Source organism: Prinia subflava, chromosome W, assembly GCF_021018805.1.
Source record: "Prinia subflava isolate CZ2003 ecotype Zambia chromosome W, Cam_Psub_1.2, whole genome shotgun sequence".
Taxonomy (NCBI): domain Eukaryota; kingdom Metazoa; phylum Chordata; class Aves; order Passeriformes; family Cisticolidae; genus Prinia; species Prinia subflava.
This window is the reverse complement of record NC_086282.1, coordinates 4,002,907-4,026,826: the sequence shown is the minus strand read 5'-3', so window position 1 is coordinate 4,026,826 and position 23,920 is coordinate 4,002,907. Positions and strand designations below refer to the sequence as shown.

The following is a 23,920-nucleotide window of genomic DNA, read 5'->3' as shown; positions in this document are numbered from 1 at the left end:
AGACAAATGCATATGACAAATACAGGGTATATGGTGGATCTGTTTTGGCTAGAAACTTTTTTGCTAGTCAGAGTGATATAATAGTCTTTTAGTGAAGAATAATGGTTTTTGAAACTGTCCAACAGTGACTTGTTCACTGAGGGGGTAAACCTGTTCCTGTGTCTAACTTTTCAGCCTCAGGTGAATGGAGATGTGGTGAAATGGCTGTCTAGGACTGCTCAGGGATTTCTGCCTCCTTTGGCTGCAGCAGTGGGTGGTGTTGCTAGCCAGGAAGTCCTGAAAGCAGTAACAGGAAAATTTTCTCCATTGCAGCAGTGGGTAAGGCTGTCTTGGTTTTTGGATGGTTATTTTGACATTTTATGAATGGATAGTTGCTTGTAAATGCTGTATGATCAGAGTAACCTGAACAACTTCTATAACATGGAACTAAAAAAAAAAAAAAGATTTGAGACTATATTTAGAAAAAGTAGTGGTTTTATGTGTACTATAAAAGTACAGAGAGTTTTAGTTAAAATTTTTGTATTTGGGGTTCAGACAGCACATTGTTTTTCCACACTAGCAAAAGGAGCATCGGCTTGTCACTGCATGGATGCAAAGGTGTGATATAGTGCAGATACCAGCTTAAGCTACTGTACATAAGAGCAGGGCTTTCAGACTCTCAGAATAAATGTCAGAGTACAGTTGGATTAAAAAATGTCACAATCTTCAGAGTTACCTATGGAGGGGTAACATGCCTGTCAGAAGTCAAAAACTTGCAGCAAACTCACCTGTTTGAGTGAATGTTTTTTCCCCTCTATGTTCAAGTGCTTTCTCTTGTCCACTAAAATTGTGAAGTGAACTGTAGGGTCCCAGATGCTGTGTAGTCTTCCACTGACAGTAAAAACTTAGTGCTTCTAAATTTCTAGACTCTGTTGTTCATGTAGGTAGTTTTTAAATTAAAATAACATTAATGTTTTTCACAGGTTTTTATTTAATTTTTCTTTTTTTTCTTCTTTTTTTTTTTTTTTACAGCTATATATAGATATGTTAGACATTGTAACACCTCTAGAGAAGGCGGGCTCTGAGGAGTTTCTCCCACGGTAAATATAACTACAATCTGCTGGCTTATGTACTGTTCACATCTGAGTCTCAAGCAGTCACAGATGTCTTTTAAATTTTAAATTCAGTGCTGTTTGCTGGAGGGACAAGTTTGGGGTTAAGAATGTGTGTCCTATTTCAGCATGGGATTAAAAGGAATTATAGACTCTTTCTGACTTTCTTAGTTCACGTCAAAGTGCAGTTTGGCATCAATGGTACTACCATGATAAATAGCTGCTTGAAGTCTCCTGTTTTTGTCTCCCTGCCTGCATAGGGGAGATAGATGCGATGCCTTGAGGGCTTGTATTGGAGACTCTCTGTGCCAGAAGCTCCACGATTTGAATGTTTTCTTGGTGAGTATGACTGACACTGTTACACTGTTTGCAAATGCTTTGTATGTATAGCTAATGCCCACTGTCCTCTGTCGCCCTGGTTTTGAAGACTTTTCTAAGCCTTCTGTAATGTTCTTCATATTGGAGTCAGAATTTTTACTTTCTCACAGTTTGTACTATAAACAATGGCCATGTTTTGCTGTCTTTCATTGTTTACATATTTTAGGTGGGAAGAAAAAGTTGATTGACAGTTAGCTTGACCAATGTGGATTGAGAGGTGGAATTCCATCCTCCAATCCACAAGCCCCATAGAAAATGTATAAAATTGAGTTTTGTAAATAAACTCAGCCCTTTTCCTGCTCTGCACACCCGCATGTCCTCATGTAGTTCTTTTCGTGTCATCTGTGACAGTCCTCAAAATACATGAGGGCAGCTCTGATATGTGCCACTGCTGAATAAATGGTCCAGAATTGCAGTGGGACTTGTCTTTGTGGTTTCCACTTACATTTCTGATTCTACAAATGTAATGATCTTTAGGTTGGCTGTGGAGCGATAGGCTGTGAAATGCTGAAAAACTTCACACTTCTTGGTGTTGGTACTGGGCAAGACAAAGGATTGGTAACTCATCTGTTAACCTTACTTCTCATTAGAAGTGCTGTGACAGGGAAGAATTAAATAATTAGACTACTAAAGGTGTTAAAAGCCTAAGACTTATTTCAAGTTCATCTCTGCACAGAGGATACAGTGGCCTTGGCATAGAAGGGTGTGCAATTAGAAGCAGAATACACTTGGAGCAGTCTTGCCATATTTTGATTTTAAAACAAAATTTACTCAGTCAGTATAAGCAGAGCTTTGGCCACAGTGGATGCCAATAACAGTGTTTTGTTTTGACAAGTGTCTATAGAAATTTCATCAAGATCATTGCTCAGTGTTACACTTAAATTGTAACTTCAGCTATTACTTTTGCCCCTTCTGACTTAGGTTACAATTACAGATCCAGATTTGATCGAGAAATTCAACCTGAACAGGCAGTTTCTTTTTCGACCTCATCACATACAGGTAGGCTTTCTTATTCAGTAAATTTTCTGGACTACTGTGTTTCCCTGTCTTGTGTCTCCACAGAGAGCTGAACTTGTGAATGTCTGTACTTCTCTCCAGAAAAGACTTAAAGGCTGTAATGAAATCTAGAGGGTTTTTTTAAACAGTGCTTAGAACTCCAATGGCATCCAACTCATCACTAGTATCAGTTGAGTAAAATTGGCTTTTCTAATTTGTACTGGTGTTTTTGACTAGGGAAATCTCTCGAATTTGACAGTTGGATAAGTACTGTATTGTGTAAGAGCCCATCATGGGTTACTATGTCAGAAATGCTCCACTATGCCATTGAAATTTGGGGAAAATAAAACAACAAAAAATAGTGCTGGCAAAAGTGTTCATGATAGAGCTCAGTAGTGCTGCTGCTAGAACTTGACCAAAGTTGGTGTCTTCTGACTTAATTCAGTTTTCACTAAGCTAGTAAATAGTTTTGAAATGCCCAACATGTACATTCAGTAAATGCATAACACAGAAGCTGTTAATTCCTTAGAAGCAGAGAGGCCATCCCCTTACTCACAAACAGCACAAAATAAAAAAGGTGCCTTAGATCTTGACAGCAATGTAGAAAAAGGTTTCACCTACCCAAAACCCAACAGTTGAATTTTCTGCCTCCTGTTTATGTGTAGTAAATCTGGGAACAGATTCCACTTTGGATGATGGGTAGATAAATGGAAGGTGAACCCTACAAGCTTTTAGAAGCCACAGGCGTGAGTGCTGATCCCGAGATAATTGTGGTACGGCTAGAAGTGTCAGGTTGGTCAAGAACTCTATTTCAGTTCAGCTTCGGAAACTGATTTTGTGTGGAATACTGTTGCCATGAATTTTCCTGGTTTGCTGAGCGTTCATATTAAAGGAGAAATGTGCAGTTTCTCACGCTGGTGAATTGTAAACACAGGACCATGTTTTGTAAATATTGGCAATGTTATGAATTCTTTCTCCAAGAGAAGGGGAGGTTGAATGACAGCCTCCTGGGCCAATGTGATGGAGAGGTGGAGATACCCTTCTCCAATCCATGGTCACCTTGCCACAGGTGTATAATGGCAAATAAACTGAGGGGCAGGTCTTCTGCCCTGCTGCTGTTGTTGCACCCAGATCTGTGTCTCCAGCCTGTTTTTCCTGGTTAGGCCTCCATGGTGATAACTGGTGCCCAACGTGGTCAAGTTGCAAGCTAGTGAGGCAAGAAAAAAGAAGGAAAAAAAAAAAAAAAGGAAAAAGAAAAAAGAAGAAAAAAATCTGCCTTCTACAGCTGCAAAAAGAAGAAACCCACGATGTTCTCAGAGGAACGATTGATGATGGAACTGCTCCACTCCTTTTTGTTGTCCTGTGACACTGACTTGACCAGGAAACACATGAGAGAACTGTTTAGCTGGGGAAAGAAACTTGGAATTTTTTATACTGCTGAAAAGGCACTTTATATTGGCCCATGGAGAACCCTGGGAAAAAGACTTTTCTCTGCCGTCCTTGACGGAAACTCTAAGGCAGGCACTCTTTTACGGGCATGGACCACAGTTTTCCTGCTTTTAAAAGAGGCTGGGGAGGACTTTGAAGTTGATTCTGGGCTTTCGACAGGAAGCAGGACTGGCTCCCCTGCGAGCTCCGTCGCTTCTGACGAGGATTGCTCTGATGCAGGGTTAGAGCCGATGCGGGAGATCCCGGCCCCCATGTCGGGGGATGGGCGCGCCCAGCGGGGTTTTTGGAAGGATCGGGAAGCTTTTTTCGGTCCGCTCCCTGCGCGGTTGGGCGGGCGGGGAGCTGGGGTGCCGAGGGGGCGGAGTGCTTGGCATCGGGTCCCACGCCGAGCACGGGGGATCGCCCGCGCTGCCCTGGGCCGCCGCTCCGCCGGCGCCGCGCCCCGCCCCTCGCGATCCCGGCCGCGCGCCCGGTCCCCGCCGCCCGCGGGGGCTGCTGACGCCCCCCTGCCGCTCGCCGCGGTTTCCGCCGGGCCGCTCCCTCCTTTCAGAGGGGACGGGGCCGAGCGCTGGAGCCGCAGAGCTGCCGCCGGCTCTGGCCCCGGCCACCGACCCATCGGCTGGCCGGGAGGGAGCTGAAAGCTGTGGCCGATCGGCCACGCCCCCCTGCCCAGCGGGACAATCGCCCCCCCGCTCAGAGAGGAGTCTGAGCGAGTCACTGTCCCCCGCCCACCCCCCCCACGGGGCCGGATCGGCTGTGGGAGATGATAACAGGGCAAAAGCGTTGTCTGATGTGCACGCTTTCCCTGTCATGAAATCGGATGAGGTTTTTAGTCCTGCATCCCAGGTGAATCAGGCTGCTGACCTAACAGAGCTGCTGCCTGCAGATGCAGCTTTGCCCGAGCCAGTTCAGGGACCTGTGAGTTTGGTTCCACGACATCATAGCCATGATGACCCATCATGGGCAGTCCCGCTTCCCTTATCAAGGGACGTGGCAAAAGATAATACAAGCTTCACTGAGGCAATTCAATGGATCAGTGCAGAATTTGAGGATCTGATCTTTCCTTATGTAATAAGAGGCTTTGCAACAGTGATGTTTGAACCTCAACAGGTTTTTACCTTTGAGAAAAGTTGGAAATCCCTAGCTGGACAAATGGCTGCCATAAATAGACACCTGCCTCGAGACGATCCCTTGTTTGGGGTCGGAGCTGACCTACTTATGGGGAGGAGTCAATATGCTTGCCCTGATGTGCAAGCTGGTCTTTCTCGCACTGTCTTAGATTCGTGCAGATACATAGGGATATCTGCATTGATAAAAACCAAGTTATCCTTCTCCCCAAAGCAAGACTTCTCAGACATAGCACAGAAGCCAGGTGAACCTTTTCATCGACTTATAGTGCGTCTGATGGATTTTTTAGAGATGAGAGTCCAGGATAGCACTTTAAGAATGATAATTTTGGAGCAATTAGCAAGAAGCCATGCTAATTCTGCTTGCCAGAGGCTCCTGGAAACCATTCCAGAGACTTCTACTGTCCTGGAGATGGTCCAGACCTGTGCAGTTCTAAACACCTGTGATTCTATGGTGATGACCCCAATGGCTGCTTCACAGCCGGCTGAACAGAGGCAGAATGCTGGACATGAGACACAGGCAGATATTCAGCCTAGTAGAGAACAGGAAAAGGAGGCACAGAAAGTGACTCCCTTGTTTTTCTGCGCACAATGTGGGGGTCCAGACCATACTGCAGAAACTTGCAAAGCAGTGGGTCATGCTGAGCCCACGCCAAGCCCGAAAACTCGGAGGCGAAGAAAAAGACGAAGACATCAGGGGGACGAAACAGTTTCCCAAGCTCTAGAACAAGAGCAAAATTCTCTGGCTGGTGTACAGCCATCATCTCAAGTGTAGGAAGTGTTGATGTTGCCACATAGCTATGGTCAGTTTTTCCTTGGACCTTGCAGTGGGTTTTTACGTCCACATCCTATGTTGCATGCATTCTTTGAGAAAAAGTCAATTGCTCAATTTGTGTTTTCTAAGTTCTCTATCCTCAGGTTCTGCGATCCATGCTAAGAAGGCGGCCACTGAAAGTCTGCTGAGCTGCCTCAGGTGCATTGGACTGATCCTGAAACCTTGTGCACCCGGTGCCACCCTAGTGCCACTCGTCAGAGAAGCCTCTTCGAGATCTGATTGACATGGACACAGACTGGCATCCTCTCTTTTCCTATATGGCCTCCATCGAGACTTTGGATCCTGTGGAGCTGCTGGACAAGGACTGATTGTAGCAGTGTGAGGCTGAGAGCCAGCGGACTGTTAATCATGGACTCACAGGAATTGTTTGCTTTGGTTCAGTTTTATGTATGGTAGCCATTGTGACCTCTGTGGGGAAAGTGCACGTTGTTTGGGGGTTGTGGTTTTGGGACAGAACTTTTGGGGTTCAGAATTTTCAATTGAGTGGTTAAATTTTTCTTGGAATGCTCCTGCCTTTTGCACCGTATATTCCCTTGTATCTTATAAAAATTTAAATATATGAGGGTGTTGGTTGAATTATGTTAGACTATGCTCGAGATATTTTGAGCAAGTTATTGCAAGGGGTTCAGGGTGAAACCCTGGGTAGCAAAGGCAGAATCAGACCAACATGTAGCCCTCACACCGTCACCTAAATGAAGGTCGGTGAACTTTATACAGGTTTTTTTTTTCTTTCTTTTTTCCTGTCATAGAATTGTTCATTTTTCTTTTTTTGTTTTCTTTTTAATATACTTAAAAGGGTGAGATGTTGCCATGAATTTTCCTGGTTTGCTGAGCGTTCATATTAAAGGAGAAACGTGCAGTTTCTCACGCTGGTGAATTGTAAACACAGGACCATGTTTTGTAAATATTGGTAATGTTATGAATTCTTTCTCCAAGAGAAGGGGAGGTTGAATGACAGCCTCCTGGACCAATGTGACAGGAGAGGTGGCGATACCCTTCTCCAATCCATGGTCACCTTGCCACAGATATATAATGGAAAAATAAACTAAGGGCAGGGTCTTCTGCCCTGCTGCTGTTGATGCACCCAGATCTGTGTCCCCAGTCTGTTTTCCTGGTTGGGCCTCCACGGTGATACCCCTTGATGCACGATTAAAAGATGGAAGTAAGTACAAATGCCCCTTTATGCCTGTTGAAAATTCATGGCATATGTCATGCTGTTGCTGCTTCTGGTTCCTTAGGATTTCATCTTAAGTCTGTTTTCTTACCAGGATTGTTTTGGCAATCACCAAAGAGGCCTCCTTTCCCAGTGAAGTTTGAATTTAATGATCCTTTGTAAGTATGGTACTGTCCCAGATGCATGGTATAGCATCCTATAAAACTCACAGCAGGAAGTGCAAGGCAGTGGCTTTATAGCCCTGGAAGTTGGACTGGAATCGATAGATGTTAGTGCACAGTTTTATCCTGTGGCAGATTTGGTGAGCTGTCAAATACTTTCACTGCAGATAATTTAACTTTCACTGACATGGGATTGGAGGGTGCTGTTCTGACTTCATCTAATGTGAAATGGCTTAGAACAACCCCTTTCATATCTTATATGGCTGCAGAATTACTGAGTTCCTGCTGTCACACCTCCCTGCCCCCACTGTCCACATCATAAAATGCAGGATGTGCCAAATGACCTAGTGAAGGGACTCCTTTTCTTGTTCATCACAATTTCGGTCTGATCTAGATGGCTTGGGTATTACAGATAATTTTAAAAATTGATGTGGTTGATGGATTAAACAGCTTTTCTCTGCTGTCTATCTACAATTGCTTTGAGAAACTGGATGGCTGTTTTAGTTTGAGTGAAAACTGATGTCATGGTAAATATCAAAGTAATTCTGAGATTAGGCTTTTTATCATATTGTCATGTGAGCATTTGTAATTGTTTGCTTGACTGCAAAGTTTAAGAAGATACAGTTTCATTAAGTAACTCTCCACTCATCAAAATTTGCCTAGTTTTGGGGACAACTTCTGAGTCCTTCAAAATGTGCTATTTTGTACTGTGTACACTGAAGGATGGAAATTCTGTTTCTCAGTATGTTTGTTCAAGATCTTGAGCATGATTGCAAACCTTTGGGCAACTAAAGGAGAAAAAACAACCAACAAAAAAGAATTCTTTTTGCTTTAGGCGCTATGGCTTCATCGTGAGTGTTGCCATGATTCTTCCCAGTTTCCTGAGCGTTCTATACTAAAGCAGAAGTGTGCAGCTTCTCACGCTCCTTACTATAGACACTGGCCATGTTTTGCTAACTGTCTTTGATTGTTTACATATTTCTAGGTGGGAGGAGAAAGGTGATTGACAGTTGGCTTGACCAATGTGGATTGAGAGGTGGAATTCCATCCTCCAATCCACAGGCCCCATAGGAAATGTATAAAACTGAGTTTTGTAAATAAACTCGGGCTCTCTGGCTCTGGCTCTCCTGCTGGATGCTCTCATGAACCCAGACCTCTGTCTCCTGAGTGTGTCCTTATCAGCTAGGCTCGTGGTGATAGTGAGCACAGCAAAACTCTTTGCAACAGTGTACTGTGTTCCTTTCACAGAAAAGGTAATCCAGACTGTAACAGTGTTCCCTTAACTTGGTGTTCAGTTTTGGCCTGATGTCCAGCTGCCAGTTATTTAAGAGCTGATTAAAGTGATTCTTACAGTAATCTATCCTTCAGCATTGGCTGTTTGGCAGCTGCTTACACTTATTTATTTTATTTAAATCCCTAACCTGGAGAAGAAATGAGTAGTGTTGTGGGTATTTTCAGTAAGCACTGAACTTGGGAATTATTATTTTGATGCAATATAACAACTTAACTGAAAGAAAATCTCTTTAAGGTTTTTTTAAAAATTAAGTGTCTTAAGTATGCCATGGGAGTTTTACTTTTTACTGCTTACAGCCTCTGCATTGTTTATCCTTTGTGGTTTTTTGTTTTTTCTTGTTTGTTTTCTAATTGGACCTTCCTGTAAATCCGGTTTGCACTTCTGTTTAGTTTTCAAGTGCTAGGCACTTCACATTGCTGTGGTTTGCTGTGGCAAATGAATTGTCACTTGGTGTTTTAATGATGATGTTTGGCTGAAACATCACTGAATACCTGTGAGATTTTTTGGGTCTAGTAATTTTTGAAATCCTATTCTATTTACAATCTTTTTGTGGAGGTCCTTTTGGGTTGATGTGAATTTAAATTGTTTTTCTTCAAAATGATAACAGGACTTGTCAGAGGAAACCATTTTGGGGGTCATTTCATCTGTGAAGGTACCAGAGTTTAGACCTTCAAACAAAGTAAGTGTGATATTTAATTTAAAGAAAAAAAAATATCCCACAAGCAGTGTCCCACTGAAATAAATCCCCCTGTAGCCCCCCAATGCTCCAATGCTAGCTCAGATCCTAGAAGGCTTTGGAGGAGTATTTCAGGGACAGGACAAAGGATCCAAAAGAGGCTCTGACCCCCAGATGTAGTTCAAGATGTTTATTCCAGGTGGTTTCTAGAGGGGAAAGAGGGCGAGTGCGGAAGAAGAGGGCCTTATCTAGGCTTCTGCTAGGGAGAGATAATTGGAACACAGCCAATAGGGTCAGAAAGGGGAGGAAGGGTTAAACTAAGTGGTTACAGGCTCCAGGGGTCTCTTGGGGGGGAGAAACCATTTCCCAGGGGAATGCAACATCTCCCCCTTTTTTGTTTAACAAGGTAACAAGAAAAAGCATTAGGTTCATTTTGACACGGAGTGTGGGGTTTCCCACCACTTACTATTGGTAGGGAAATCAGACTGCTTTAGATTTGCCAACTCTATGTGGTTGACTTCTGAGGTAGAAGGTATGAGGCTGTTAATAGCCTTGAAAATCAAACAACGTAGGATCCCTAACGCTATTGTTACAAGGAAAAGAATAACAAGAAATAACAAAATTGTTTTAAGTATAGAGATCCACCACCCTGTGAATCCCCAGCCCTTGAACAGTTCTTTGATCCAATCTTCAGACTCTTGCTTCACTTGTCCGATCATGTTGTTTATGCTTCGAAGGGCAGCATGGATGTTTGGAGCTTTTGAGGTCAGGTTCATGCAACAGAGTCCTTCAAATTCCTGGCATTCATGTCCATGCAGTAACAAAAGAAAATCTATGTTGCCTGTCTGGTAATTTCCTCGTCTTCTAGGAGAGAGCTGATGGAGATGGATGTTAAGTTACATGGCCCTCCTAAAAGTCGAGACGGAATTCCTGCCCATGCCCAATCCCCACAAATAAAGAACAATCCCTTAGGGTGGCTTTTGGGACTAGAGTGAGATGGGTTGTCTGCTGCAATGTGGCTTATATTATGACACCACCTTTTTGCAGTAAACTTTTCACGATATTGCCTTATGAGGTGGCATTCGTTAGTGCTAGAAGGTTTTAGGAGGACAGAAAAATGTATACAGTATGTCGCAGGGGAAGAACCCAATAGTTCTAACTCTTGGGGTTCCTGAGCCATCTTGGGCAAACTCCGCAACCACTCCCCTAAGGGGTTCATGACCACCGCAGCTTGCTTTTGATGATTTTTGTGTGGTTGTGGGGTGTGTGCCTCTGGAATTTCGTTGGACTTGTATTTGTCCAAGCCTGCTGGAAATTCTCCAGCCTGCAAAGGAATTCCTACCAGACAGGTAGACATAGGGTTCTTTGCTGCTGCAGTGGACAATCATATGTTTTCCTGCTGAAGTGTCTGTGCCAGGGTCACCCAGATGTTCTGACATGGCTGAGGGACGATCCATGCAGCTGCCAGACTGTTCAGCATTAGCAGGATGACAACTTGAATGGGGTTCACCACCGGGTTGAGTGGGAGGTAGGTTTTCTCTAAAAGGGAAAACCAAACATTTTTAAAACATCTTAAAAGGTTCCTGTTTCTGCCGGAAGGAATCCACACCTAGGAAGATTCTTTTTCTTCCATCCGGTGGTGTCTTCTCTTTGAAGCATCAGCTACTTGCTTCTTATCCCCTTCTGCTGGAGCTGGATTTTTGGGGACAAAAGGTTTCACCCACTTCTGGAGAATCCACCGAGGGCCTGAGGGAGTAGCCACATGTGCATAGCCACGACCCCAGGTCACAAGCTCATAAGGACCCTTGGTTTCCCAAGTTTCTGGATCCCTAATCAAGACAGGTGGACGCTGAGACAATTTGAACTGACTGCCACTGTTAAAATGATGTACCACAGGTGGACTCATGTTTTCAAATGAACAATTTAGAAAACTGATGGTAAACATGGCTGTGCAGAGCTTCTGCTGTGGAGACATCCACACAGCTGAGGTGTTCTGCCTAGCCAAAACCTGCTTGAGCATCTCGTGTGCACGCTCAATCACAGCTTGACCTGTGGGGGAGTGGGGGATGCCAGTTTTATGTTCCACTCCCCACTGCTGGACAAATTCTAGGAACTCCTTGGACACGTACGCTGGGCTGTTATCAGTTTTGATTTTTTCTGGAATCCCCAACACTGAAAAAGCTTGCACTAGGTGCTGCTTGGCATGTACAGACTTTTCTCCTGCATGGGCAGAGGCATGTGTCAATGCTCCCATGAACATATTTGAGGTGACCAAAACTAGGAATGTGTGTGATGTCTGTCTGCCACACTTCACAGCTGCCAAGGCTTCTGGGGTTAACCCCCATGCCCATCGATGGCATGGCCTGGAGCTGGCAGTTGGGACAGGTGGCCACAATGGCTCGAGCCCGACTCCATGTTAGCTGGAATTGTCAGATCAGAGCCGGCACATTTTGATGGTAATGTTGGTGAGTCAGTTTTGCCTGTTGGAAGACGTCAGGGAGATGTGCTTTTTCAATTGGTGCAGCAAGGGAGTCTGCCTGACGATTCCCTTCTGCTATCTCACCTGGCAAATCAGTGTGTGACCTCACATGCATCACATAAAACGGATGCTCTCGATGAGAAACTAAATAAATTAGCCTTGAAAGCAATCTGAAGAGATGCTCATTCTCTATTTCGTTGAGCACGGCCTGCTCCCCTCTGGACACTACTCCCGCCATGTAGGCAGAGTCGGTTACGAAATGAATTGGCTCCGAGAACTTCTCAAAAGCTCTTACCACTGCGGCCAGTTCAGCCACTTGGGGGGATTCCTCCACAAACTCAACATCAGCTTCCCAATGTTGAGTCCATGGGTTCCTCCAAGTCATCGCCGACTTGTTGGAAGCCCCAGATGCGTCCGTGAAAACTATGAGAACTTTGAGTGGTCTCCGACTCCTTTTCTCATGAGGAATGAGGTGGAATTCCTCATTTAACAACTTGTGGGACGGGGCATGGACTGATATTTGTCCTCTGTAGCTGTCCAGAGATAATTGGAGACTGGCATTGCTCTGGAGCAAATGCTCAAACATCTCTTTGGTCAATCTCTCAGGAGAGTTCTTTCCCTCCTCAGAAAGTCTGACCGGGAGGTGAATACGTGCAAAGTCACAACCAGCCAATTCACACAATCTCACCCTGGCCTTCCGAATCAGCTGCGCTATCAGCTCCTGTGGCTCTGTGATGGTCTTGGATCTTTGGTGAGAGAGGAAGAGCCACTCTATGATCAAGAGTGACTCTCTCTGCTCCTCAATCCATTGGAAAATCAAACCATGCAAATGTGGCAGCTTTCCTATAACAATGAAATGGAAAGGCGCATTTGGCTCACACCAATGAGCCTGCCTCTCTGACAAGGCCTTCTGTACCTTTTTGATTGCTGTCTTCGCCTCTGGGGTCAGCTCCCTGGGAGAAGCCAGCTCCTTCTCCCCCTTCAATAAATTGAAGAGGGGTTCTAGATCTTGATTTGTGAGGCCTAGCCAGGGTCTTACCCAATTCAAAGACCCACACAGGGAGTGGAGATCCACTAGGGGTTTTGGATTGCAATCAATTTCTACATTCTGCGTAACAACGGTCCTTGCACTGATTTGCAAACCCAGGTACTTCCACGGTGGCATCCTTTGACGTTTGTCTTCCTGCAACTGAAATCCAGCAGAGGTTAAAACTTTAACCACTAGGTCAAGCGTGTGTTGGAGTATAGAGTCATTGGGGCCACACACTAGCACATCATCCATGTAGTGAAGGATGATGGCTTCTTTTCTCTCAGCGTGTACCAGAGACAGCAATGAGGCTACATACTGTTGGCATATGAAAGGATTCGATTTCAGACCCTGAGGCAGAACTCTCCAGTGATAACGCTTCATTGGGGCTTCTCGATTAACAGTGGGAACCAAGAATGCAAACCATGGGGCATCTTCAGGGTGCAATGGAATTTGGAAGAAACAGTCCTTGATGTCTAGGACAGCCAATTGCCAATCTCAAGGGAGCATTGTTGGAGTGGGCATGCCTAGTTGGAGAGGTCCCATGTCTTTTACAATTTTGTTAATTTCTTGGAGATCATGGAGCAACCTCCAATTGTCCTTCTGCGGTTTCTCTACTACAAAGACTGGGGAATTCCAAGGGCTTGTCTCTATGATGTGTCCTTGAGCCAATTGCTCTTCCACGAGCTCCTCAAGTGCCTTGAGCTTCTCTTTACTCAAAGGCCACTGTGCTACCCATCTTGGGGTATTCTCCAACCACTTTAACTTTTGGGTAGGGCGCTCCACAGTGGCTATTTTCAAAAGTCCTGGGGTGTCATAGGCATGACCAATTGGACTCCCCACTGGGACATGGTGCCTCTCCCCCACAGGGGAGCCTTATAATCTGCAACGAATGGATGGACATTTGCCAGTTTTCCAGCAGGTCCCTCAATTTGCATGATGTTTTTTGAAATCCTTGCCAATGTGATTCCTCCTATGCCCTGAAGTTTGCCGGCCACTTGTTGTAATTCCCAGTTTTATGACCACATGCTCTGCTGCAGTATTGTGATGTTCGCGCCCGTGTCCAGAACTCCTGCCACTTGGAGGCACTCTGACCCACGTGCTTGGTTGGATGCCATAGAAGGTTTATCCTCTCCCACCACCTCTGCCCAGTAGACTTCCAGTGATTTTCCTTCTGCTGTGATCGCTGCTGGAACGGGAATGGCCTAGGCAAGGATTTGCCCCTCTGCCAGGTAAAAGGGTGGGTGCGTGCAGCGTTCTAACAACACGATGCCTGTTATCTTTCCCTTAATGGTCATGGGAGCTACCTCAATCGCCAAGGGTGTGTGTGCTGTGTCCCCAATAACAAAACACTCACTGTCCAGTCCCATGTGGTAAACCATCAGGTCCTGTGAGATGTTTGACAGGTCCACTGTAATGACTGTCCAATCAGTAGATCTGAAATGAAGACCTGTGGTAGTAACGAGCCTGAATCGGCCTCGCGGCTGCCAAACCTTGTTAGTTGAACATTTAACATTTACATGTTTCTGCACCCCCAGATCGTGTGACCTGTCCTCCCCTTTTTTTTTTTAGAGAGGCATTTGCCAATGTGAGTCCCGCTATATTTATATCTTTGTGCGTTGTTTTATCAACAGCGGGTACACGCTGTAAATTCAGGTTTTTTGTTTGTTGAATTTCTTCTGCTTGTGGTTTTGAGGGCAGGTTCTGGCAGTGTCCCGGTTTCTTGCAGCAGAGGCAGATGATGGGCTGCAGCTGGTCTGGTGACATTGGTTGCCTTCTTGGGTTTGGTACCCCAGCTGCCGTAGGCTGTGGGTGTGCAGGTCCTGGATTCCTTTCAGGTGCGCAGAACAATTCTGCTTTTTTTGCACAGGCTTCTATCATCTGTGACAGACTGGGGGATGGTTCGAGGGGAAGGCTAAGAATAATTCTACGACAGGTCTCCTTAGCATTCCTCTGAGCCATCTCCTTCATCAATTCTGCCTGCACCACCGGATCTGGTACTTGTCATTCCACTTGTGTTCTCAGACGGTCCGCAAACTGCAAGAAATTCTCTGAAGCAAATTGCTTAATATTTACATAGCTGCCCTTCCCTTCCATTGTTGGTAGCTGATAAAACATTTTCTCTGCAACAGCACAGATCCTAAGTAAAATTGGCTTGGATAACACTCGAGTGTTTTTTATGGACAATGCCAGACACCTTCACCACACAGGTGATCAGGTGTGATATCATGTCCATCATTGTCTTTAGCTTCACCAGGAGTTTGTTGAATCTCATGTAATACTGTTTTTAAAGCTCTTTTCCACATGCTTTCCCACAGATCATACTCTGAGGGAGATAACAGACATCTAAATAAGTCTTTTTTTTCACTGGGCACCATCTCATTGGAATTAAAAGTGGCTCGAATCATGCCCTTAAATATTGCACTAGATCTGCCAAATTCTCGCTGTATTTTATAAAGCTCCTTTTCATCCTGATAGGATAATGGCTGATAAGCCCTTGTGTCATTTCTCCTACCGATGTACGTGACAGGTGCTACAGAGAAAATGTTTTCATCAACATTTGCCTGACGTCTTAAAAATTCTGCTGGTCTCTCAGTGTCTGAGGAAATAGGAGGTACAGCCTTTGCAATCCCTGGGGGGCTGGCAAGAGGCAGCCCTCTCCCTGTGTCCTGGGTCCCCGGGAAAGGCTGCTCCAGTCCCCGTGCCGTGAGGAAATCGCCCCCCCCCCCCCCCGCCGCGGCTGTGAGTTGAGGCGGGCCCGCCCCCTTCACTGCTGCCGCGGCAGCCTGGGGGGAGGCAGGGGGAGGAGGGGTGGGGCAGGACTGCCGAAGGCACAAAGGGATTGGGTAAGGGGTATGGAGGAGGGGCGGGGTTTGGGGGGAAGAAAGGATTGTGGGAAGAAGGAGCAAGCACATGGCTGACGCCATTACTGTCCAACACGTGTGGTGTAGGTCCCAGGGGACCTGCAACCTGACCAAAGCCCTGGGAGGGCATTTCACCCTTGGAGGAGTCAGAACTGTGTTCTTGAGGAAAACCTGGTGTGTTAAAAGGGTACTGGGAGGATGGTGCGATATCTAGACCAGGATATAAGGGAGGGTTGGGGAATCAGGAAAGGGGTTATCTGGAGAATTTGTCTGTGGCTGACTGGTTTTTTGTAAGTCTAATAGCTGCTTGCGAGCTTGTGAAAATATTGGAATAAATAGAGATGCCATCTTATCACCTTGTTCGATTTTAAATGTATCTCTCCAATTTCATCCCAAAATGAAACAGAATCTATGTTTTGAACGTCAGATTCTGGTATTTTCTGTTAATAGCCAGCACACAAATTGTTTTAACAGCTGTTTTGAGATTCTAACATTAATTAAAACATCTTTAAGCTGTTTTAATACTCTCGTTTGGTCAACAGATATCTGTGCACCCATATTTCTGATGTTTTTGAAAGCTATTTGTCCAATATCCACCCTCAGATGCAGTAAACGTGCACGGCAGTCCTATATTGTTGTGTTACTGCAAGTACAGGCGGGGGGGAACCACGGGGCCGGGAGCACTTTTCGTGCCACTTTTTCCCAGCTCCAGTGGCACTGGGGGGGTCCTGCCGCCTTTGCCTGGCTTCTGAGAGCCTTCTTGTGCCGTGTTCACCCCCAAAAACGCGGCTCTGCCGGGCGGGGCGGCTTCCGCAGTGACGGAGCCCTGGTTCTGCAGAAAAAAAAAAAAAAGCGATTTACACAAACTTGGCAGCAGAGTCCTAACGCCCACCTGCTCGCCGGATTGCCACAATCCCGATGGTAAAAACTGTTCCCTCCCAGTTAGGAAGTTATACCCAGGGTAACCACAAATCGGAGAGACTTACCTGTCCTTTGGGACCGTGGTGCCGTGCCAGTAGCATCCAAAGTTCCTGTCCTGAGTCCACTTGCAATTGGGACACTGAGCAAGCTACGGACTCCTCCCTAAAGACTTATAGCTACAGAATTTGGCTAAAAATGCTATAGGGTAGTTGATCTTCCCAAAAGAGCTTTTGAGACCCCAGTTAAAGGTCTCTAGCTCATACGTGGGTTTCTAATAATTCATAAAAACCTACTATGGGTGCCAACTGAAATAAATCCCCCTGTAGCCCCTCCAATGTTCCAATGCTAGCTAAGACCTTAGAAGGCTTTGGAGGAATATTTCAGGGACAGGACAAAGGATCCAAAAGAGGCTCTGATCCACAGATGTAGTTCAAGACGTTTATTCCAGGTGGTTTCCAGAGGGGAAAGAGGGCGAGTGCGGAAGAAGAGGGCCTTATCTAGGCTTCTGCTAGGGAGAGATAATTGGAACACAGCCAATAGGGTCAGAAAGGGGAGGAAGGGTTAAACTAAGTGGTTAAAGGCTCCAGGGGTCTCTTGGGAGGGAGGAACCATTTCCCAGGGGAATGCAACATCCCACATCTCCAATTACTGCATTGATGCTAATGAGAAATTAACACAAATTATAATGTGTTTCAGGGAAATAAGAGCGTGTTAAGGTTAGAGGGAACCTCTGAAGACCACCTAGTTCAATCCTCTTGCTTAAGCAGGGACAGCTAGAGCAGGTCATCAAGGGCTGTCCCATTGGGTGATGAATATCTCTGAGAACAGAGACTACACAGCCTCTCTCTGCTACCTGTGACAGTGTTCAACCATCCTCAGAGTTTTGCCTGGGATGTTTTTATTTGTACTTTTTCTTTCAAGTGTTTTTGTATGTTTCTTAGGGAATTTTATGTGCTTCAGTTTGTGCCCTTGTGCTGTCACTGGGCACAGTGAAAAGAGTTTGGCTGTGCTCTCTGTACTTCCCCCCATGAGATACTTGTACACATTGATAAGATCCCACTGACCCTTGTCTTCTCTCATCTGAACCATCACAGCTCTCAGCTTCTCGTATGAGAGATGCTCCTGTCCTCTAATGTTCTTAGAAGTTCTTGGCTGGACTTGAGCCAGTAAATCCGTGTCTCTCTTGAGCTGGGGAGGAAAGCCTGCAAGGAAGACAGGGAATTTAGTACACTTGACACTTGTGCTGTATGAAGTTCATGTATTTCATTACTCAACAACTGTGCACACTTGCAGGTTGTACAGACTGATGAAACTGCAAGAAAACCAGATCATGTTCCCATCAGCAGTGAGGATGAAAGAAATGCGATTTTCCAGCTGGAGAAGTCTATACTATCCAATGAAGTTCTCTTGTAGTTTAAATTTTGGGGGGGATCCCGGGGAGGGTTCCCCGGGAGCCCCCACACTCTAGGGTCGTGGGTGTTCGCGTGCTGGCAGGCAAAGAGACTCCAGATGGCTGCTGAGGTGCTGATCAGATGAGGGCTTATTCAGAGTCTTACCCCAGGAAGGCAGCATGTTCCCTGAGGGAGAGGGGGAAGGGAAGGGGGGAGAGGGAGAAGGGGTGAGGGAGGGGGAGAGAGCAGTCTCCGAAGACCACCAGGGCAAAAGAGGAGGAGCCCTCTCCGTTTGCACCCTTAACACAGAGGTTCAAAGTAGGCGCGGTAAGATTCTCCAGCCAATAGAGTTACAGATACACGATACTGCAGGGAGGTTACAGACTTGGGATAAACCATACACTTTTCAGGGGTGAGCCCGAGCAAACCATTTCCATAAAATGCAATTCCACAAAGTTCTGGAAAGTGAGTAGTGTAAACCAGCTTCATAGTTTAGTAATGCCCTGCATTTGCATTTGCCACAAGTGGCATTCAGGTCTTTGGATGAAGCCATTCTGGAATTCTGCAAGAAGTAGAGCTGATTAGGTAAAGCTGTCTGGAGTGCCATGCAGATACCTGTCCTGTTGCTTGACATTACCCTACAGTTCTGTATTTCTGAGATTCCTGGAAATTTTAGGGCTTTCTGTTACGCTTGCTTGTGACTACAACATGGATGACAGCGAGCATGCAGCAGTGGGGAATTGAACTCTTAAGGAGAGGAAGGGTGCTGGGTGGATCCCAGATGGACTGCAAGTGATTTGGGCATTAGAAGGCTGAGTCACTACTTAGAGCTCTCAATCTGAAATTACCCTAAATTGTAAAGACTGTTAAGAGTCTTCCTCAGCATCTTCTAGATTTAAAATGAGGATGCTCACATCCCATTATTGTGCCTGGCCACATGAAGGGGTCACTCGGCAACAACTACATGCAAGCTTTTTTAGCCCATGAATCAAGGAGAAAGATTAGCTTATCCCTAACTAATCCCATGGAGTGTCAACCCAAAACTCTGACTCCAATGCTACTGAGTCCATATATTGAATTTTTGGCAGATAAACTAAGCTTTAAAAGGGAATTCTCACAGAATGGAGCTTTATTGAGGTGGGGTGTATGAGAAACATCCATAGGAATATTCAAAATCTGTTCTTGGTGGTGCAAGGAGAATAAAATTACAGAGCTCTGTTGCTGTTTATTTCATTATTCACTTTTAGCAAGTGGTATTGAGAGGGGCATTTCCTAGCACAGGAAAACTAGTAAGGCACCAAGTTCCAGGATGTGAAATTTTTAATTTGTTAAGGTTCTAGTTCCTTTAAATTATGTTTAGGACATCTTCAGTTTTCTAATAATAATTTTTGCTCTTTTTTTTTTTTTCTTTTTTATGAGCAGCTGACTTGCAAATGAAGCCCATCTCCTTTGAGAAAGATGATGATAGTAATGGGCACATAGATTTCGTAACAGCAGCATCAAACCTGCAAGCCAAGATGTACATCGAGCCAGCAGATCGGTTCAAAATAAAGCGCATTGCTGGAAAGATTATTCCTGCCATTGCAACAGCTACTGCTGCAGTATCAGGGCTGGTGAGATTGATTTTTAAAATGCATATTTCTTTCTCTTACTGTTTCTTGCCTAAAACTGCTGTTTATTGTCTGGGTATTGATTACTACTACCCTGACAGAGGCTCATTTAAAGACATGGATTTATTTCTGATGTACCAATAGCAAAGGTCATGTTTGGTTCTAGATGTGGTTGTTGAGGAATACATGTGCAGGTAGCTCAGTGTGGAGCTGCAGTGCCAGCTGTTGAGCTCTGGGTGGGAGCCTCAGGCAAGAGGTCATGAACTGATACTGACCCTTTGCACAACAAAGGGCACGGGGACCTGTGGCCCAGCCCAGTGACCAGACACTCAGCGACACAGCAGGAGCCAAGGACTGAGCTGGAAGACCCTGGACTATTGAGCAGACAGACTGTAAGGGTAAAAAAGCCCAGGTAGTCCTTTGTTCAGGACCCCTTCTCCAAGGCACCAGCTTGAGTTGTTATTCTGTTGCTACACCATGATAAGATTATTTAAGGAAACCAGAAGTCTGAGACTCTGCCAAGGGAAACCCAGGATCCAGCCAGCAAGGAAACCTTGTCTGGCTGTGAGAGTGGGATGAGTAGCAAGGCAGTGATTGAGAAGCCACCCACTGTGAAGGGGATTCAGTCCCAGCAGTGAAAGTCTTTGGTGGTGTGAGTGTGGCTGCTAGAGTGGCTCCTGAATGGTCAAAAAGGGAAGTTTCCTTAACATGGTGAGCCTTTGGTGCTTTTATTTTTGATTTGCAGCACAGAAAGATGGGTTGGAATTTGGCATTTTGGTTTCTTTTTGGCCATTAATACTAACTTCCAACAGAATGCCACTGCCAAGAGTGGAAAGGATCTGTTCTGTAGTAGTTCACGTTCAGGCATCTCAACAGAACTTCATGCTTTGTGGAGATTGCGTGAACCAAACTATTTTGGAAGAGTACTACATGAAGAACAGTTTTGAATATTTTAAGTATTTCCCTTCACTGCAACAGAATTTCTGTGGCATAGTGGGTTGTATTTCCATGTTATTTATTCTGCTGATTGGACAAAGGCTGATCTCATTAACAACTTCCTTGGTAGTTGCTGGCCTCTTAACTACACTAGAGTTGATAACACTAAAACCTAATAAGTAAATTCTAATTTACTGCAGGTTGCACTGGAACTCATCAAAGTTGTCGGTGGCTACCCAGCTGATGCATGTAAGAACTGTTTTCTGAACCTAGCCATTCCCATAATGGTCTTTACAGAAACTGCTGAAGTAAGAAGAATGGAAATCAGGTAGGAAGGACAATGTCAGAAGGGCAAGGACAATACTTGGAAACATACTAATTGATGCTTAGAACTTCCTGAACCATTCCGACAAGTGTGAAATTTGAATAGTTACTAAATCCAGATAGCCACATTGAGGCGTTATGTGCTCACATAGCAAAGCTATGATGGAACCACAGCTCATGGCCATACTCCAGTTAAGCATTCTAGATATTCAAGGGTATTTTTTTGTTGTTTAATCTTGGAAGATGATGAATTGCTTCACACTTGCTATCAAACTCTGCTATCTACTTACTGTGTTCTGGTAGAGGTAAGTGATCCTTGTAATACTGCCAAGGGTGTCCCATAATGCATTGCCCAAGAATTTCCTGTTTGGAAAATGCAGTCCATCTGTCCTAGTTTAAAAAATAGTGGGTTAAAAGGCTTAGTTTGGTTTTCAGTGGAAGCTGTTACTTGTGAGAATTTAAAAATCTAGAGAAGGTAGATGTGTAGTATTGTTCTTAGGAAACATCTTGTTCAATACAAGAGCTATTTTTCAGTAGGTCTGAAAACTCAGTAACTTCATTGTCAGATACCATGTTTACTTAGAGGTCTTACTGTGTCTTTTGCTTAGCAAGGTCAGAGGGCTGGAGAAATGGCAGCAGAGAGGGAAAAGATTTTTGCTCAAGATTAAACAGCAGCACATTGCCAGGAAGACATGGTAGTTCTTCAATATGCCTTTAAAGGGAGTGACCGAGTTCACATTCTAAAGTAACAACCTTTCACTTTTTAAAACAGAAATGGGATATCATTTACCATCTGGGACAGATGGACAATTTATGGGAAAGAGGATTTTACTCTGTTGGACTTCATAAATGCTGTCAGAGTAAGTTTTCTACTGTCCTGGGTTAATACAAGACAAGAGAAAAGGAGTTTCTTGTTTTGGGTTGTTGAATTGTTCGTTCAAACTGTTCTGTTTTGCTTTTTTCTTTCCATCAAGTTACTGTTCAAACCAGAATAATTTTAGTAATAGCTGATGTCAATGGGGATGTCTCTAAGTAAAGGCATCCAAGCCTGTTTTCAAATTCCTTGTTAATTCAGTTGGCTCAAATGTATCTTAATAAAACTTCTTGTAAGCATCCATGCATTAGCAGGTTTTCTGGTTTGGATCCTATGGATTTGAATAATTAGCTGTAGTATTAGCAGCAGTAGTATCTGCAGGTTTGGGCAGCTGTTCTAGTCTTCTAACATGTTTCAATTTGTGAATTCCAGGAGAAATATGGAATTGAACCAACTACGGTTGTACAAGGAGTCAAAATGCTCTATGTTCCTGTGATGCCAGGCCATATTAAAATATTAAAGTTGACGTAAGTATAACTGGAAAATTGATTTAGGGATGCAATGCACATACAAATTATATTCATTGCTCATATCAAAAGGACGTGTCTGACAGCAGTATTTTCTCTCAGAGTGGTTTCTAGCCATTAATACTTTGGAAAGAAAAAAGATACTGGAAAGAAAAAAGATAATTTCTTACTTTTTGTAAAAAAAAAAAGAAAAGAAAAAAAGAGGAAGTAAATTAACTTCTGTGATGAGGAAAGGAAACTACTGGCAAAATGCTGCTTTAACTGTTGAATACCAGAATGAGAAAGCTAAAGAAGTCTGACAGTAATTTTTGGGGTGGAAAGAATGTACCATGGTTCAAGCAGAGCAAGGCTACTAGAACCTTTTGAAACTGGCTTAAAACTAATGCTGATGTTTAGCAACTTAGCTCTGAATAATGTATTGCTTGCAGTTTACAATTTCTGGAAGTCTGTTCAGTTATAGTAATTGCTTGAGATTCTACATCACTTTCGCCCATTTAAAAATGATGACATTCACAAAGGCTTTGCAATACTGCTTACAGACAGGAAATTGAGGTGTTTCACCCTGACAGTTTGGCAGGATGTGAAGGCAGAGCACTGGGTTTTGACTGAAGGCCTTTGCAAAATAACAGCCAGGTCTCATCCAGGTTTAGTTCTGCCTTACACCTGTGGATTGAACTACTTTAGCTCAAAATCTGTTCCTTACAGCTCCTGTGAAGTGTGTGCTAGTCAGTGCTCACAGGCTTTGCTGAAGCAAGTGGATGCACTGACCAGTACTGTTTTAAAGGCCTGCTAGTAGGTATCAGGCAAAGAAGTATGAGTAAGCTACTTCAAACTCCCGGGGTGAGAAGAGCTGCTAAGCTGTAGAGTGCCTGGCATACTAAGATGAGAATTTACAGCCTGTCTCCAAAAACGTTGCTTATATGCTTTCTCTTACAGCTATATAAATAATGTTGAATGAGTGGGGTATGTAATGAAGTCAAAGTCATGGTATGAAGCTGCCTTCTTGTGAATATCAAGATTTTTTACTACTCTGAGACTTTAATGGGCTGTGTCTGTCAGGAAAATGGAATATGATTTGCTGAAGCTTAGGTGGAGGAACAGCTTTTGTGTGCAATTTAGAGGTGGCTTATTCTCTATTTGAATTTGGTCTGTAGTATGCTGGGCCACTACAAATTGGTGGCAGTGACATTCCTCCTAGTCTGGCCCTGAATTCCCACTGCCAATCCTCTTGGTACATTTATGAACTGTTCTTCATTTCTTTATAGGATGCAAAAGCTTGTGAAACCATCAGCTGATAAGAAGTATGTGGATTTGACAGTATCATTTGCTCCAGAGACTGATGGACAGGAAGACTTGCCAGGGCCACCTGTAAGATACTACTTTGTTCAGGAAGACAATTGATGGTAGAGACACAAAAGTCACTCATGGACCATTTGTTCTGGGAGTGTGCTAATTTTCAGCTGTTAAAGATGGTACTATATATTTCTTTTTGGTGAAGCCTTAATTAAATGGTGAAAATCAGTGGCTTTGCACTGAAGACCAACTCAATTTGTTTCTTCTGCTCTTGTATTCTTCAAGCCTATTTGCTCAAAGGAGGAATGGTCACTCCATGATGGAATGTCCAGTACAGTCCTTACCTTAAAGGCAAGATTGGTATTGAGGAAAGCAAGAAGAATGGTGAACCTAAGAAATGGTCCCAATGTGCAAATAAGCCAATTTGCATTTGCTTAGGGAAGACTGCAAAAAATAGGAAAAGCACCCTTTTATGATACTCCTGGTGTTCTAAGAACATCTCAAATTCATTTCATGTTACTTCATTCTCAAACAAGAATTCCATTCTTGCCAT

The 23,920-nt window shown here is 44.3% G+C and overlaps 1 protein-coding gene across 1 annotated transcript in view; it reads left to right on the top strand.

Annotated features, from left to right (window-relative positions):
- The window catches only part of LOC134563378 (ubiquitin-like modifier-activating enzyme 6), an 81,377-nt gene extending 57,849 nt beyond the window's left edge, over window positions 1–23,528 (top strand). Inside the window, 16 exon segments of the mRNA XM_063421263.1 lie at window positions 175–318; window positions 1,012–1,079; window positions 1,352–1,430; window positions 1,947–2,027; window positions 2,391–2,468; window positions 6,993–7,038; window positions 7,145–7,208; window positions 8,398–8,464; window positions 9,113–9,184; window positions 17,766–17,881; window positions 18,186–18,190; window positions 19,286–19,476; window positions 20,610–20,737; window positions 21,506–21,593; window positions 21,980–22,074; window positions 23,340–23,528. Of these exon segments, the coding sequence (XP_063277333.1) occupies window positions 175–318; window positions 1,012–1,079; window positions 1,352–1,430; window positions 1,947–2,027; window positions 2,391–2,468; window positions 6,993–7,038; window positions 7,145–7,208; window positions 8,398–8,464; window positions 9,113–9,184; window positions 17,766–17,881; window positions 18,186–18,190; window positions 19,286–19,476; window positions 20,610–20,737; window positions 21,506–21,593; window positions 21,980–22,074; window positions 23,340–23,475 (1,458 nt within the window). The 3' untranslated portion in view covers window positions 23,476–23,528.
- Window positions 23,529–23,920: the final 392 nt, after the last annotated feature.